The sequence below is a fragment of the Artemia franciscana genome, chromosome 18, assembly GCF_032884065.1.
Source record: "Artemia franciscana chromosome 18, ASM3288406v1, whole genome shotgun sequence".
NCBI classification, from domain to species: Eukaryota; Metazoa; Arthropoda; class Branchiopoda; order Anostraca; family Artemiidae; genus Artemia; species Artemia franciscana.
The window spans coordinates 36,533,440-36,547,542 of record NC_088880.1 but is presented as its reverse complement, the minus strand read 5'-3'; the positions used below and the strand labels follow the sequence as shown (position 1 = coordinate 36,547,542).

Below are 14,103 nucleotides of genomic sequence, written 5' to 3'. Positions count from 1 at the left end.
GATAAGCACCACAGCGCGGGATAAGCTGAATAGCTGAATAAGCTGAATAGCGCGGGATAAGCTGAATTTTTCTATAGTTTTTGTTCGCTTTAATTCCATCGCTTGATTTAGCTTCTCCTACGCTTGCTGGCCCATACTATAACAAATTCCAGATTTAATCACCATAAACCGTGATCCAATTTGATATTTTTGGTAAAAGTGTTAGCCAAGGCCAGACATTTTGAAAAAGGTTTTGAAATTAAACTAAAAATTATTACTAAAAATGGCAGAGTAAGAAAAAATACTTATAAAATTGTCTCTCCGGATTTGAATGTCAACACCATATCCACTTCGCTATTCAGGCTTTCACGGAGACATTTTTTAAATACTTTTTTTAGTTTTTCCGAATTAACCGTCCCTCCTTGCAAGTGTTAATAATTATCAAGATCTACCTCAAATTCACGACCATATTGCCCTATTCCCCCCCTCCAGAAAAAATCTCAAGATTTTAAAATATTGTCTTATGCTTTTCACACAGCCTGCCTGTTTTTCCAAATTGTCACTCATCCAGCCGCTAAACAAAATTATGAGTGCAGACCTATACTAAGCCAACTATTTTATTTTTATTCACAGAAGTATAAAGTGGAATTTCTTTTAATAATGAAATGTTACCTATAAAATAACTTACCAGCATAGGATTCGCCAGTTACATAAAAATCCCTTTCTCTGTGCTGGGGAAATAGAAGGAAAAACTGGCTCAGTCCTTCATAAAGATCTCTGGCAACATCTTGCTGGTTATTAGCATAACAGTAGTCATTCTGAGTAAAACTAAAACCTAAATTAGATAATTATAGAAAAACTAAGTCCATGCATTTTAAAGCAAAATATCAATAAAGTCGAATAAGTTCAAGTTATTATAGTTATTATAACTTAAAAGTTATACAAAGTAATATAGAGATATATAAAATAAATATTATACGACAATGGTTTTAACTCATTCCACTCATCGTCTTATTTTTTGTAAGTATGTATGTATGTACTTTTGCCAAAAAAAGGCAATACAAAAAAAAAGAGTTCTGTATATGAATTCTAGCGAATTCTCCACGTTGCAAAATTTCCCACAGAAAATTTTTCATACAGAATATTATCACCATGGAAACCCTCCCCCCCCCCCGAAGAATTTTAATACATTTATAATAAAAAGTATTACATGTAAACAATGAGCAAATTACTTAACTTACAGTTGTTTTTTCCCAGGGGCTACGGTGGTCATCCAGAGAGACATAGTTTTATTGGACCTTTCAAATGAGCAGAACTGAATGGCTCTCTGAAAATTTTGATCGCATGTCTTTGAGAAAAAGGAGGTATGGGAGGGGGTTAGTTGCCCCTCAAATTTCTTTGGTCACTTAAAAAGGGCACTAGAACCTTTTAATTTTGATTCAAATAATCCCCTGCACATCCCTGCAAAAAAAAACATATATCAGTCATTTTTCTTCTGCCAAAAAGCACAAATTGCAGGTTTTTCTAAATAAGAGCTTGAAACATCTACAGCTAGGGTTGCTGATATGCTGAATCTGATGGTGTCATTTTCATTAAGATCGCTTGACTTTTTGGGAGTGTTTCACCTTTTTTTGACAATCAGCCAAACTTCCCTAGAGTCGTAGCTTTTGATGGGTAACCTTAAACGTAACAGTTTTCGCATATTTGGAATCAGCATGAAAGGCCAATTCTTTTGATGTACTGAGTCAAATGTTAAAATCCCCTTTTTTAGAGTTTCCGTTACTATTGGGCCAAGCCGTTTATTACTCACAGTTTCTTGCCACAAATTGTTTGAAATAGAGGATATCTATTTACGTGGAGGCTTTTTTCTAAAATATTCTATTCAAAAGTAACATGCATTTAAAACTTAAGGCTGGGTCAAAGCCAAAACCAAGAGAGAGGCCAAATTTACCGTAATTTTCAAACACCAGAAACTTTTGAATAGGGTCTCACCCAAACAAAGACGAATCCAGATAAAACAGCTTCAAGGTGATTCGACACCATAAAGAATCATTCTATCTCGTCTATTATGAACTGTTTATGTATTATGTATTATATGTATGTAAATGTATTATGTATTATGAACTGTTATTATGATAAAACAGTTTCAAGGTGATTCGACACCATAAAGAATCATTCTATCTCGTCTATTATGAACTGTTTATGTATTATGTATTATATGTATGTATATATATATTATGTATTATGAACTGTTATTATGATAAAACAGTTTCAAGGTGATTCAACACCATAAAGAATCAGTCTATCTCGTCTATTATTAACTTTTTAGTTCGTGTGGCCAAACTGTTTAGAATTTATTGGGCGGTCTTGCCACAACTTGTAGAGCTTGGGTAAGCGATTCGAATAAATGGCAGAAAACTAAAATCTGACATCTACTTTCCCTGAAATCTTAGGAAAACCTTGTAACGTCTCTTGTTCTGTGCTGGAGATACTTGACTTGACTTAATGCTCCTGCCGAAATGCTTCCGGCGTCGAGAGTGATGCTAGATGGTGCCTCCACTTGGACCGGTCTCTTGCAAGGATGTGGACATCCTCTTGAATATTTGCCATGATTAAGAAGGCACCTATCGTGTCCTTCCATCTGGTTGGGAGACGACCTATTGGGGTGCCGGAGACACACATATTTAATTTCAGAGAAAAACACCATTAGAAGGTGTAAATTTTGTTTTTTCAATTAAACGGAGCAGAATTTTATTTTTAAAATTGAGGAGCAGGGTTGCCACTAAGAACGGTCTAGTATACCTGCTGGTAAAATGCCCAAAAATCACCTCAAAAGAAAAGTCACTTGATCAATTTGACAGCTCTTCGAATTGTGGTACAACCCACTTTGATTGAAAACTTTGCAGGCAGATTTCCATTGTCTTTTCAATCAAATCACAAATTCTCAATACGTTTCAATGATAAGTAATCCCCTGGAAGCCATCCGCTAATGGACCATTTGCCTTTGAGACAAGCAACTGACCTTGAGGGTCACAAGTGATGTTTAAAATATCGAATCCTCTTAAGGATTTACCATTAGAAATTACAACGCTACCGTGCACCCCAATGAAAAAGGAACTTGGAACCCATAGAGCAGGGTGTTTTCACCTTTTTGTATGGACAAGAGAAGGCCTATCTCAGAATGATAGAACTTACCACGGATCTAGATTCCTGTTTTACCAATATCCAAAATAACGTAAAATGCCGTAGCAGTGGATAAAAAAAATCTATGGCTTCGAGCTTTGGAACCATCTTTTTCAAGATCCTTAGGCACTGCGCTTACTGAATCCAGCGCAATGGACCTCAACTCTTTTAAATCTCTTAACCCTTTTTCTCATCCCTCAAAAATAGAGCCTCCACAATTTAGGATTTTCTTACCTAAGTGATAATTGAGGATTATTTTTTTCGAATGAAAAATTAATTTATTAATTAACGAGTTCAGCATAAAGCAACCTGCTTGTCGCTAAAAAATGAAGAACACATGCATAGTTCTGCAATTTCTTTAAGTTTACGCTGTTTTTTATTTATTTACTTTTTTATGTTGACCTTGTAAAACCCCATTCTCGTTTTTTTTTTTTTTTTTTTTTTTTTTTTTTTTTTTTTTTTTTTTTTTTTTTTTTTTGACCCAATACGAGAGGAACGCAAAACAATAATAACAACAAAAAGGAAAAAAATACATACACGTTACAATTTTATTTTGTATTTTGAAAAAAAACTTTCAAATAAAAATTTGATTGTTGCATAAAAAATTCGTGACTGAAAAGAATTAGTCAGGTGAAAATACTACAACTTCAAAATCTGATGAAACACAGCTCCAATTGGTGTAATTCCGCTTTAAATGAATATTCGCATAAATTAATATCTTTACGTAAGTTAATTCTTAAGTTACGTATATTTTTTGCTAATGAAAACGTTCGAAATGTTCGAACAGATTTAGTCAGGTAAAGATACTACACTTTTTTCCTATAACATTTCCTAAAAAATACAAAAACAGAACTTCACAGGGTCCTTAGCCAAGCAACACCTGTATTTGACCCTCCCCCCTAAAAAAATGGAATTCTTTGGCTATTTATTGTCTAAATCCGATAACTCAAGTATTTATTGCAACTGGAATAACCTTTTTAAATCCGAATTAATCAGACATATGGTTTTAATATTATGGTTTAACCTTCAATATATGGTTTAACCTTCAAAATCTGATGAAACACAGCTCCAATTGGTGTAATTCCGCTTTAAATAAATACTTGCATAAACTAATATCAGACTAAGGGTTTGGATATTGAAATATGATATTTCAGTTCCATCAATAAGTTTTATGTTAAATTTAAAATTTTAATATTTATTACGTTGGATACAGAATTAGTATGCTGAAAGTTGGAGTCAAGTTAATCGTTGCAGTTAATAGATTAGTAACAAACTGTTAGTCGCAGAAAAATGATCATGTTTTAAGAGTTGGTTATTGACAAAATATTTATTTTTGGTCAATCAGAACTTGTCGACTCTTCAGCCCTTGTATTCTTTTGGGAGTTATATAAATTCTTCATTTACAACAGATTTAAACGAGTTGAAAAAAAAATCTATATGTATCAGATTTAACCTAGCATAGAATTATTAAAAAAAAATATATCAAACCTGTTCCAACAGGGTTGTCGATATAAAGCATCGAATTCGTCAGTGACCAAGCTTCAGGCCGAAATTGCAAATTCATATTTTTGTCAACTGAAAATGGACCATGTTCAACAAACAAACCAAACATGGATGAGCCACCAGGACCTCCTTGAAGCCACAGAATTACTGGTGCCGTCTCTGGTGAATACTGGAATTATTGCACAAAATAATTTTCCTAGGGCAGAACTAAGGTAAATAGGCATTTTGGATGGTTTCCGCAGAGCAAATTTCAATTGAATTTTACATTATGACTTACAATACTCAACCATAAAAATTGAATAGCTTGTAATCCATTAAATTTCATAAGTTATCTTTAGAATAATAAAATACAGAAAAGGTTATAGTGCGTAATTTTGTTAATTAGTTGGATGCTCTATATCAAGCTAGAGTTCCCCAAATATCACACTGTAACTTAGAGTAACTGAACACAAAATTAGCGATGAGACAATTAATACAGCGTAATCCAAAAAAAGGGAAATAAGCCTTTCAGCCATTCTGAGCGCAAAAAAAAAAAATTAATTCGGAGACTTCTAAAAAAAATCAAAAAAGAATTTGTCAGTCGTATCTAAGCCAGTGGGGTCTTAGAACTTCTTTACAATTAACCAGAATCAGCATCAAAAACATCAGTGAGTTTTCAATCCAGAAAAACTCCTTTAAAACTCCTTTAAGGTTGGTATTTAAAATTAGATTAAACTGCTTCTTCGGCTTCATTTATCACATGAAAGTATCCACTACTTGAACTTTTCACAAACTTTTGATTGAAGATAAGCTAACCTTCTTAGTTAATGGATTCTTCTTTATGAGTTATTCAAATTCTGCTTAATTTTCCTAATTTTATGCATTTGTTGACTAAATTAGAAAATTCATTAATAAAGGTTACCTTAAAATAATTTTCTAACCTTCTTTTATTTAAATCCTTAAAACAGATATTGAAGTACATTTTTATAGTACTTCAACACCAGGTACTTAACACCAGGTATAAAACCCCTACCAGCTTGCCTGTCTGTCATCATATAAAAAAAAATAGGCTACTCACTTTTATTCTATACTTTAAGGGGAAATATGCCAGAAAATGCCAAAGACAGGTTAACAGAAAGCATTATGAAAGCAGCTTAACAGAGAGCATTATATAGCTTAAAGTTTCAATTATGATACTTAACCTAATGAATACCTGGATACATTCCTTGATAACACAAGATGTATTTTCCAGCCAAAAAAAAATAAATCATTCTACAACTATAATACACAGATTACCACAAAGGCTGAATGGCCAGTGTAAAAGAATAGGAACATTGGGTGCCAAACGACAAAATCTGCCAGTATGTAAAACATATTATCACCTAAATTGTTATTTTAAAACCTTACTTAGTCTTCTTGTTGCTGTGAATGTCCGAAATTGGCGAGTGTCGAAATTCACTGGTGAATGTTTGAAATACATTTTTTTTTTCTCATTGGACTTTTTTCAGTTTAATGCAAGGTGTGATGATGACAGGTTAGGTTGGATTAGGTTTGGTTTGGTTGGGCTAAGTTAGGTTTTTAACCCATTTCTGATATTAATAACCAAACTTAACCAAAACTAACATAACCTAACTTTTATCATCATAGCTTGCATAAGACTGTAAAAGCTGACACGCGAAGCTAATTGAATCGAAGCAGATATTAAAGGGATTTCGGACATTCACCAGAGAACATTGACATTAACCGGATTTCAGACAACCACGGTAACATAGTCACGTAGAGTTTTTACTTTGAAGTGCTGTATGCTGAAATATATCAAGGATGGCTAAACAGTAAGGTTATTACGCCTAAACTCTTTACAGGAATTTTAACCTTGCTGTCCATGTTGTTTTCAATACGAAATGCCACCTCAAAGCTATACACTATGCATAACTGATACCAGACCACACCACTTGCAAATAACAATACCATGTTTTCACTTAAGTTACGATTTTTAGCGCTATTAAGGGCAATCTCAATGGCTTTGAGCTGGACCACTGTGTCCTATAGTTCACTTTGAAATTCTACCCCAGTCATTGTTAGTCTACTATTTGACAACTTTCTCTGAATCTTTTGCCTTTGTGTCTTTTTCTTGTATCAAGATCTGCAAAACAAAACATTTCTTGTTATTATTGTTTTGTTGTAAATGATATATGGGTTACACTTTTCTCTTTACTAAGTCAACACTAATGCATAGAAACAAAAAAAGTTGAACTAACTAAACTAAGAATAGCTCATAGTAGCACCAAGCCACCAAAGGTCAAAACAGCTAGGCATGCTCCTCCTCCATCCCAATCTATTTAAGTCTCCCTCTTTACACTCTCCCAGGAAGTTCCCATCACCCTTAAATCTTTCTGTACTCCCATCCAAACCATAGACAACCTTCTTTCCATTTAGCCCTTGACGGTTGGCCAAAAAGGACAATCGTCACCAATCTATCATCCTTCATCAGCAGAACACGCCCGAGCCATCTCAGCTTTTCTCTCATTATAGCCCTGGAAAGTGGAGTAGAACTGTATTTTTCCTTCAGACTGTACAACATACTGTTTGAAATAAAGTCACTCAGCCGGGTACCCAGAACAATCCGTAGGCAATTTACTTGGGAAACATCTAGCAAATCTTCTTCCGCTTTTTGGAGCGCTCATGCTTCAGAAACATATTTGACCACTGTCATTACTGTAGCTTCCAATATTCTAACTTTGTTTTGCAGACTTATCTTACTATTCTTCCAAACTTTTTTTAACTGTGAAGAAACACCCTGAGCCTTAGCTATTCTACTTTTAACATATTCACTGCTCCCACCGTCTTTACTAATAATACTACCAAGGTAAGTGAAGCTGTCAACTTGATGAATCTTTTCGTTACCCAAAGAAACCTTTTCATCTTCGCTTTCTCCTAGCCAAAGCGACTTAGTCCTCTTAAAATTAGTTTTTAGACCTATTCTAGCACCCTGAACTCACAAAACCTCTATACACTCATCCATTTTGCTCACACTTTCATCTAGGATGCTTAAATCACCAGCAAAGTACAGGAAAATTTTTCCTTCCCATTTGATTCCGTATCCTCCCATTGCATTTCCTGTGCTCCTTAAGACAAGGTCCATCAAAATTATCCATATAAAGGGGAATAGAACACAACCCTGCTTCATTCCTGATTTAATACGAAACTAGCTGCTAACCTCATTTCCTATCTTAACTGCAGCAATGTTATTCTTGTACATGGCACTAATCACTTTAATGTATTTATTTGGTATACCATACAAGGCTAAGACCTTGGCTGAACCTTTTCTACCAACAGAATCGAATGTTTATTCATAATCTACAAAACTGATAACCAAAGGTATTTGATGACTCAGGCACTTCTAAACTATTAACCTAAGAGTGAAAATTCGGTCAACACATCATCTACCCTTTCTAAGACTGCACTGTTCTTCTCTTATCACTTTGTCTACAGCATCTTTCAGTCTAAAAAGTATCATATTAAAAGTGATTTGCTACCTACAGAGACCAGACTAATGCCTCAATAATTTCCACACTCACTCTTATCATATTCCTTATATAGTGGTTTAATTAGGGTTTTCCTAAAATCGCTAGGTACTTCCCCTTTTTCAAAAATCATATTCACAATCTTCACTAGCTTATTTCTAACCTTAGAGCCATCGTATTAAAGAAACTCATTACCCCAGTAACAGCACCAGGGGCCTTATTATTAATCCTTTTACAACTTCTGCTAATTCTTGCTCACAAGACAAATCTTCCTTCACATCCAAGGTATCACAAACTATTTCATTTTCCTCTATTTCTTTTCCTGAACTCTAGGTTTAGCACATTCTCAAAATGTTCCACCCATGTCTCTTAAACTCTTTCCTTATCACTAATTGTGGCCCCTTTCCTAGCTTTAACTGGGATAAGTCCAGACTGACGACTCAATCTCAATTTATTACATGTCAGTACAATATTTTACTATTATGCCATCTAGCTCCATCTTCCATATCCTTGGAGGTTTTATCCATGGCCTCCACTTCACACATCCTTAGTTCATATTTTGATGTTTTCTCCACTTTCTTTACATTCCTCTTGTTTTCATATGATCTATCACTCAGATAATTATTGTACAAGGCCCTTCTTCTCTCTATTAAGCATAAAGCTTTTTCACTAATATTCGTAGCTGCAGTCTTAATTTTAAAGATATTTAAATTTACAGAGATCATAGGTCCAGATTCTCAAATATGATGGATGCAGTCTAATTGACAATCATATCTGATTACCTTTTAAATGTAATTACTAGCCTAAATTATTACCTTTTTACTTTGTTCATTATTGTGATCTTCATTTGTGAGGTTCTGAAGTGGAAATGTGACCTGTTCGAAAACAGTGTTCTACTGTAGAAGTGAATTTAATTTATGACAACCCCCTTCCCCCTAGACAAGTTTTTTGCTTCTTTGGGTGGCTGTTGAACTAATGCTGCATTTTTTGCAATACTAGATTTCTGTCTCTTAAAAGATTGGAATACATTTCTCAAGAGTTAATCTAAAAAACACAATTACTTTTTAATCTTCAACCATCTTTAAGCAAACAAATTAAAAAGAAAGTGATCAACTAAAAGTTGAATAGCTCACACCAACCACAATAGTATCAGAAACCAGCCCAAAGAAATAAAAGGATCTTTGTTTTATTTCAAAAACCTCCTTACATAAAAAGAGAAATGGCATGTGCACCACTTGTCAGGGTAAGCAATTTAATGCACCAAAATTCATATTTGCAAATGTAATTCAAACAGTCAAACAGTTCGTGGTAACGAACTGAAGTAAGAAGCGACCCGGCTCAATAGTAAACAAAACTCTAAAAAACAGAATTTTGATGCTAAAAGATACATAAAAAGAATCGGATTTTTATGCTGATTTTAAATATATATGTTTCATCAAATTAGTCCTTGTCATCAAAAGTTACGAGCCTGAGAAAATTTGCCTCATTTTGGAAAATAGGGGAAAACACCCCCTAAAAGTCATATAATCTTAACGAAAATCACACCATCGCATTCAGCGTATCAGAGAACCCTATAGCGAAAATTTCAAGCTCCTATTTATTTTTTTTTTTTCAGGGGTCATCGGAAAGACCAATTGGTCCTAGAATGTCGCAAGAGGGCTCATTCTAGCGGAAATGAAAAGTTCCAGTGCCCTTTTTAAGTGACCAAAAAAATTGGAGGTCACCTAGGCCCCCTCCCACGCTCATTTTTTTCCCAAAGCCAATGGATCAAAATTTTGAGATAGCCATTTTGTTCCGCATAGTCGAAAACCATAATAACTATGTCTTTAAGGATGACTTACTCCCCCACAGTCCCTGGGGGAGGGGCTGCAATATACAAACTTTGACCAGTGTTTACATACAGTAATGGTTATTGGGAAGCGTACAGACGTTTTCAGTGGGATTTTTTGGTTTGGGGGTGGAGTTGAGGGGAGGGGGCTATATGGGAGGATCTTTCCTTGGAGGAATATTTCATGGGGGAAGAAAAATTCAATGAAAAGGGCGCGGGATTTTCTAGCATTACTATAAAAAAAAAAAACAATGAAAAAATAAACATGAAAAAGTTTTTCAATTGAAAGTAAGGAGTAACATTAAAACTTAAAACGAACAGAGATTATTACGCATATGAGGGCTTCTAAAAATACTTTAGCATAAAGAGCGTAGTATTTAGGAGAAGATAAATACCTCGCTCTTTATGCTAAAGTATTTTTAGTAATTTAAACTATTTATTCTACGGCCTTTCTGATTCAGGGGTTATTCTTAAAGAATTGGGACAAAACTTAAGATTTAGTGTAAAGAGCGAGGCATTAACGAGGGGACAGACCCCCTCATATACATAATAAAAATATAAGAATATAAAAGTTTGTTACGTAAGTTAATTCTTAAGTTACGTATATTTTTTACTAATAAACACGTTCGTTAAAAATTAAAAGTTTTAGTTGCCTTTTTAAGTAACCAAAAAATTGGAGGGCAACAAGGCTCCTTCCCCACCCCTTATTTCTCAAAATCGTCTAATCAAAACTAAGAGAAAGCCATTTAGCCAAAAAAAAAGAATTAATATGCAAATTTCATTTTAATAATTTATGTGCGGAGAGCCAAAATCAAACAAGCATTAATTCAAAAACGTTCAGAAATTAAATAAAAAAAAATAGTTTTTTTAACTGAAAGTAAGGAGCGACATTAAAACTTAAACCAAACAGAAATTACTCCGTATATGAAATGGGTTGTCCCCTCCGCAATCCCTCGCTTTTTACGCTAAAGTTTGACTCTTTGCCACAGTTCTACTTTTTAAAGCAATTAAAAACTTTAGCGTAAAGAGCGAGGGATTGCGGAGGGGACAACCCATTTCATATATGGAGTAATTTCTGTTCGTTTTAAGTTTTCATGTCGCTCCTTACTTTCAGTTAAAAAAAACTAGTTTTTTTATTTAATTCTTCTGAGGAGCCATGAAGAGCCATGATCACTTGGGAATATGTCATTGGATTTGAGGTGCTTTTGCTTGTAATTTTATTACAGCCTGCATACATTAATGATAATTTTGTATGAATTGGGATATTTCTATTTGGCTGACTGTTGGGTTATACTGTTTTGTTTTAGGTGATTGGCTGGATGAGAAAGCCCAAGACATTGTACAAGTGCTTGTTTATCTCAATTGCTAAAGTAGGAAAACAGTTCTTTTCTTCTTCTTCTTCCTTTTATTTCTCTGACCAAATAATTACCTTTTATACGTTAGATGAGAGAAGGCACCTGAAGGGGAACAGAGAATGATCTACTCACAGAAGCAGTTATTGTATTTTCAGCATTCAATTTTACAAAAAGGGCCAGCCTTTCTATCAAGGGTGATTAATGACTGCTTTGGGTGTCAACCTTGTACAGTTACCTAATCTACATAAGAAGAAAAAAACATGTTATAGGTGGGGTGGGGTATTCGTATTTGCTTGGGCTGTTAAGATCAGTAAAGCAAACAATGGGATGGCTATTTCATGACCAGGGATTGTGGTTGTTGAATCATCCAAAGTTATGGATAGTTTAAGGCTATCAACCTTACGTTTTTGTTATTCTCTTTCTTATATTTTTGGGCTACTTGGAAAACATCCCATGCCAGATGGTTCTCACAACTGGTAATTGACAATTTTTACAAAACATGAAAAAAACATGTCTACATAAGAAGAAAAACATAAGTTATTCCTGCTGTCAAAATAAAAGAAAAAGAGATGAAGATTAAAACACTCACAGCAGCAGGGAAAAACCAAAAGAACATATTTGAATTGCATGATGCATTGACAGTCAACAAGCCAGAATAGCTGACAACTTGAGATAAGCCTTCTACTTTTGCCAACTTTTGACCTTCAGCAATATTTCCTGATTTAATATAAGGAGTTAAGTACAGGGGGTCTCCTGGGTCACCTCTAGATTTATCCAATGGCACAGCATCAGGAAAGAATTGAGCCAGAGGTGGTTTCTTAGCAGGAATAGTAGGACAAAGAAGAATGATTCCAAAAATCCAGCATTGAATGTTAAAATTCCACATCCTAGAAAAAATACAACTTTTTCGTACTGAAAAATTATCATACCTAAAACAACGTTTTCATCATTCCTCAGAAGCATCTCCCATCTCCATGACTTTACAAGTGAGCAAAAATAAGGTTTACAAGCTGTCAGCGTGTTTTTCTTTTTTCTTTTTTTTTTTTTCCCTTCTTCAAGGATCTAAACAAGAAAAGATATAAAGGGAAAAAACTAACATGGCTTCAATGTGATTCAAAGTCAATTTTAATATAAGATTTGTTTTGTCATATGCACTGAAATATGACTAGTCTTACCTGAAGATTTCTATATCATTTGAAAAGAGTTTAGGAAACACCAAATTGCCTTGTGCATAATGATAAGATATTTAAGAGCTTTTATGATTAGTCTATTTTTCAGCAAACTATCTTCTTTAAGCAAGCATGGTAAAACTCCAGTTGAGATATAGGCAAAGTAGCATGGCTGGAACACCACGGCTGTGACCAGGATCCTACAGAGAAGTTAGAGAATAAAATTTGCAAGAAAATACATCACAGAAAAGCAAATCAACTATTGCGAAAATTTTAAATTCAAGAACTTCAGCTCTGAAATTGGAAGAAAGGGATGTCATATGGGCAAGACATTTGTATTCTACAGAATGTCTGGTACTGAGGGATTTTCTTTTTCAATCAAATCATAGTTGGGTCACATCATACATACAATTAAGCCCTCAATAAAGTAAATACACTTCTAAAAATAGAACCATAGGAGAACTTAGAACACAGCAGAGAAATCTTATGGGAACAATTGCACATTTGCTTGAATAATTTAAGTACCAGATAAGTACCTCAATAAGTACCAGAGTGAATTAAAAAAAAAATAATAAAATATTAGAAAAACAACACATATACTCTCAGCATTTCTTTCTTTTTGCTGTGGGGAGGTGATTACCAGGGGAATTCTTCTATGTGGATCCTAAAAGTTAATTTTTCGGCAAGTACTTACTTTTTCGATTAGTACTTAACGAAAAATTTCTAAAGCATTTGGGCATAAATGATTTTAAATAAATACAAATGAAAAAAAATGATACTGAGGCCAGTTTTTTTTAAGCCTTGTTAGGGCTTAAAAAAAACTGATACCAGTTCTTTTAAGCCCTAACAATTTCATTAATTTTAATAGCATAACAATTGGAAGGTTTAATACCATAACTTTAAAAGAAAAGCCCTCCATAGTGACAATATGACCAACAGATTTCAATATTTAGAACCAGACGTGATAGGAGTTTTGGAAACTCATTTCTCTAGTTTTGAAAGTAAAAAATTAGGTTATGTGGAACTTAGTTAGGAACTTAGTTGGGATACATAGTTAGGGAGTAGAAATCATGATGAATAAAAAGCTCTTATGAATCTTTTAGGTTGTGAGGCTGTTAAACTTAGAATGCTAGTTGTAGACTTTGCAACCAAAAACTGTAGTGTCATGTGGCACATGCTCTATAGATCCAACTGAGAGACCACAATGACTTCAATGAATTGGCTTATAGCTGCATAAAAAATTGCAAGGTCCCAGTAAGAAAGTACTTTATTACAGGACTTCAATGGCAAGGTTGGTGTAAATAGGGATGAATAATATCCTGACTAAGGCTGATTTAATTTAGAGGAGAAAAAAAAGCAAAAGTAGCAGATTACAACAATGTTGTAGGTGCAATAATCTTGCTATAACCATTACACTTTTTTATCTTAAATCAATGACAGGTAGAATAAATACAAGCCACTGAGCTATGTAGGAGTACTGTTATTTGAACTGAAACTCAGGGCACTGTACATTAATATCCAGAGTTTACTTAAGGCTGGAACATAAGAGGGGTTAGGGTATAGTTGAATAGTTACAAGGTATG

General features: G+C 34.2%; 1 protein-coding gene across 3 annotated transcripts in view; it reads right to left on the bottom strand.

The window, feature by feature from the left end:
• LOC136038962 (probable serine carboxypeptidase CPVL) overlaps window positions 1-14,103 on the bottom strand; it is a 29,443-nt gene that overhangs the window by 11,703 nt on the left and 3,637 nt on the right. For all 3 annotated transcript variants that reach the window (XM_065722481.1, XM_065722479.1, XM_065722480.1), the window contains exons 2-4: window positions 11,941-12,238; window positions 4,651-4,834; window positions 668-814 (exon numbers count right to left, since the gene is read on the bottom strand). In XM_065722481.1, coding sequence (XP_065578553.1) covers window positions 668-814; window positions 4,651-4,834; window positions 11,941-12,237 — 628 coding nt within the window. In that variant the 5' untranslated portion in view covers window position 12,238. The remainder of the gene's footprint in view (window positions 1-667; window positions 815-4,650; window positions 4,835-11,940; window positions 12,239-14,103) is intronic.